We start from the raw sequence: 1,745 nt of genomic DNA, 5'->3' as shown, positions 1-1,745 counted from the left end.
CCCGTCCTTTCCCGCGGCGCCGCCCCCGCCAGCCATGAGCTCCACGCAGTTCAACAAGGGGCCCTCGTACGGGCTCTCGGCCGAGGTCAAGAACCGGGTGAGTGAGGGGCGCACCCCCGCCCCGCCAGCCCAGCCCGTCGCACCCTCCGCTGCTGCAGGGCGGGCGTCCCGCCGGATCCCCAGCGTCGGGGGCGGCCCTCCTCCCTAACCTCTGGGGGGTAACCCCGAAGCTCCCCCAACTCGGCGGAAGCAGTGAAGTCTGTGCTCTGGCAGCCCCCAACATCTGGGAGCGGTTGGGTCTAACCTCTTCCCCAGCCCTGCGCCTCCAGCCCTCCCCCGCCTGAAGCCCCCCGTCCACCGCTCTCAACCCCCCAGCCCTGGGCCCCTCCAGGGCTTCAAGGCCTGAGAAGGCCCGAGGGAAACCCAGCGGCCCCCTTCTCATCCCCCTCCCCCACTTCTGCTTTTGGGGCCACTTAAGCTTAGGGGAGGGGAGGGGAAGGGGGCGGGCCGAGTGTTTGTGAGAAGCCCGTTGCCCCCCCCAGGAATTTCCCGACCTCTTACACCTGGGAGGCGGGGCACCCAGGGGGAAGGTGGAGTTGAGGGGACCCGCCTTCCACCCTGCCCCTGCCCCCGCCCCCGCTGTTCCTTTCCACTTTCTCTTTGTCCCCGTCTGACAAACTTTAAAGGGATAGCAAAGGCGTCCGCAGGACCCGTAGGATCCCCTAAATGTGACCCTAAGATGTGGGTTTTGTAACTTGCAAATGCGGGCTGGGACCTCGGGACACACTTTTAAAGAAAGCACTTGTGGTTCTGGCTCAGAGAGAGGGGCAGGCACGTCTGCAAGGCCACACAGCAGGGTCAGCGCACCTAGGGAGGATGATCCCAGCCCTCAGGGAGGTCCTGAGCCTGACCCGCAAGGGTCATCCAGCCGGAAGGGGAGTTTGTCATCCCTGTCCACCCGACAAGTGCACACCGCCACCTGGGAGTGTGGTCCCACAGCGGCAGCCGCCCCGCCGGGAGTCTGCCTGGGCACGCCGGGGACACAGCCCTGCCAGCCCCCAGGACCCTGCCCGGTCGGCACTCCAGGGCCTGCAGACGCGAGGAAGAGTTTCCGCATCACCTCTGTGAGCCCCAAGGAGCCTCCTTCCAGCCCGTTTGGGAAGTCGAGGGACCGAGCATGGTGACTGGGCAAGCTCCCCATGCTTCCCCCTTAAACACACAATTCCCCACTCCAGCAGTAATGCCACGGTGAGGAGGGGGGTGTTTACGGGCCCCACGCAGCGCCAAGATGGTCTAAGACCCCTGGTTTGCACATGGGGTTCAGAGACATCACTCAAACTGCCCAGAAGCACGCAGCTGGCCAGAGGCAGAGTCAGTCAGGACTCGAACCCAGACCTGCTGCAGCCACTGCCCCATGGCCACCGGTCCTCCTGGCAGTCCAGGCATCTCCCCTGAGGCAGCAGGAAGTGGGTGAGAGTACAGCACCCCAGCGGGGTGGGGGCCGCTTCCTGCAATGGAGTGCGTGGAGCCAGGTTGACATCTGCCCTGTCGGGGATGAGGTCAGAAGGCTCCCTGTGACCAGCCCTCAGTTTGCAGGTCTGGAGAATGGGTGGGCCACCCCCGAATTGGAAACCAGGTTCCTGTGGCTTCTCAGCCACGCCCCATCCACTTTACCAGCTGCTTGAGAGGAGGAGGGAGACCCGGGGCCTTCTCTGCCCAGCCCCCCAGGCCCCAGTCCCCCACCC

The 1,745-nt window shown here is 65.4% G+C and overlaps 1 protein-coding gene across 3 annotated transcripts in view; it reads left to right on the top strand.

Annotated features, from left to right (window-relative positions):
• Positions 1 to 7: 7 nt before the first annotated feature.
• The window catches only part of CNN2 (calponin 2), a 7,716-nt gene continuing 5,978 nt past the window's right edge, over positions 8 to 1,745 (top strand). The window contains exon 1 of one of the 3 annotated variants that reach the window (XM_007460399.1): positions 8 to 97. In XM_007460399.1, the coding sequence (XP_007460461.1) occupies positions 35 to 97 (63 nt within the window). In that variant the 5' untranslated portion in view covers positions 8 to 34. The remainder of the gene's footprint in view (positions 98 to 1,745) is intronic. The other 2 variants (XM_007460400.1, XM_007460401.1) reach the window with 2 other exon arrangements.

The sequence above is a fragment of the Lipotes vexillifer genome, unplaced genomic scaffold (assembly GCF_000442215.2).
Source record: "Lipotes vexillifer unplaced genomic scaffold, Lipotes_vexillifer_v1.1 scaffold225, whole genome shotgun sequence".
Classification (NCBI taxonomy): Eukaryota; Metazoa; Chordata; class Mammalia; order Artiodactyla; family Lipotidae; genus Lipotes; species Lipotes vexillifer.
The sequence above is the reverse complement of the archived record's forward strand: the minus strand, read 5'-3'. Positions and strand labels throughout refer to the sequence as shown.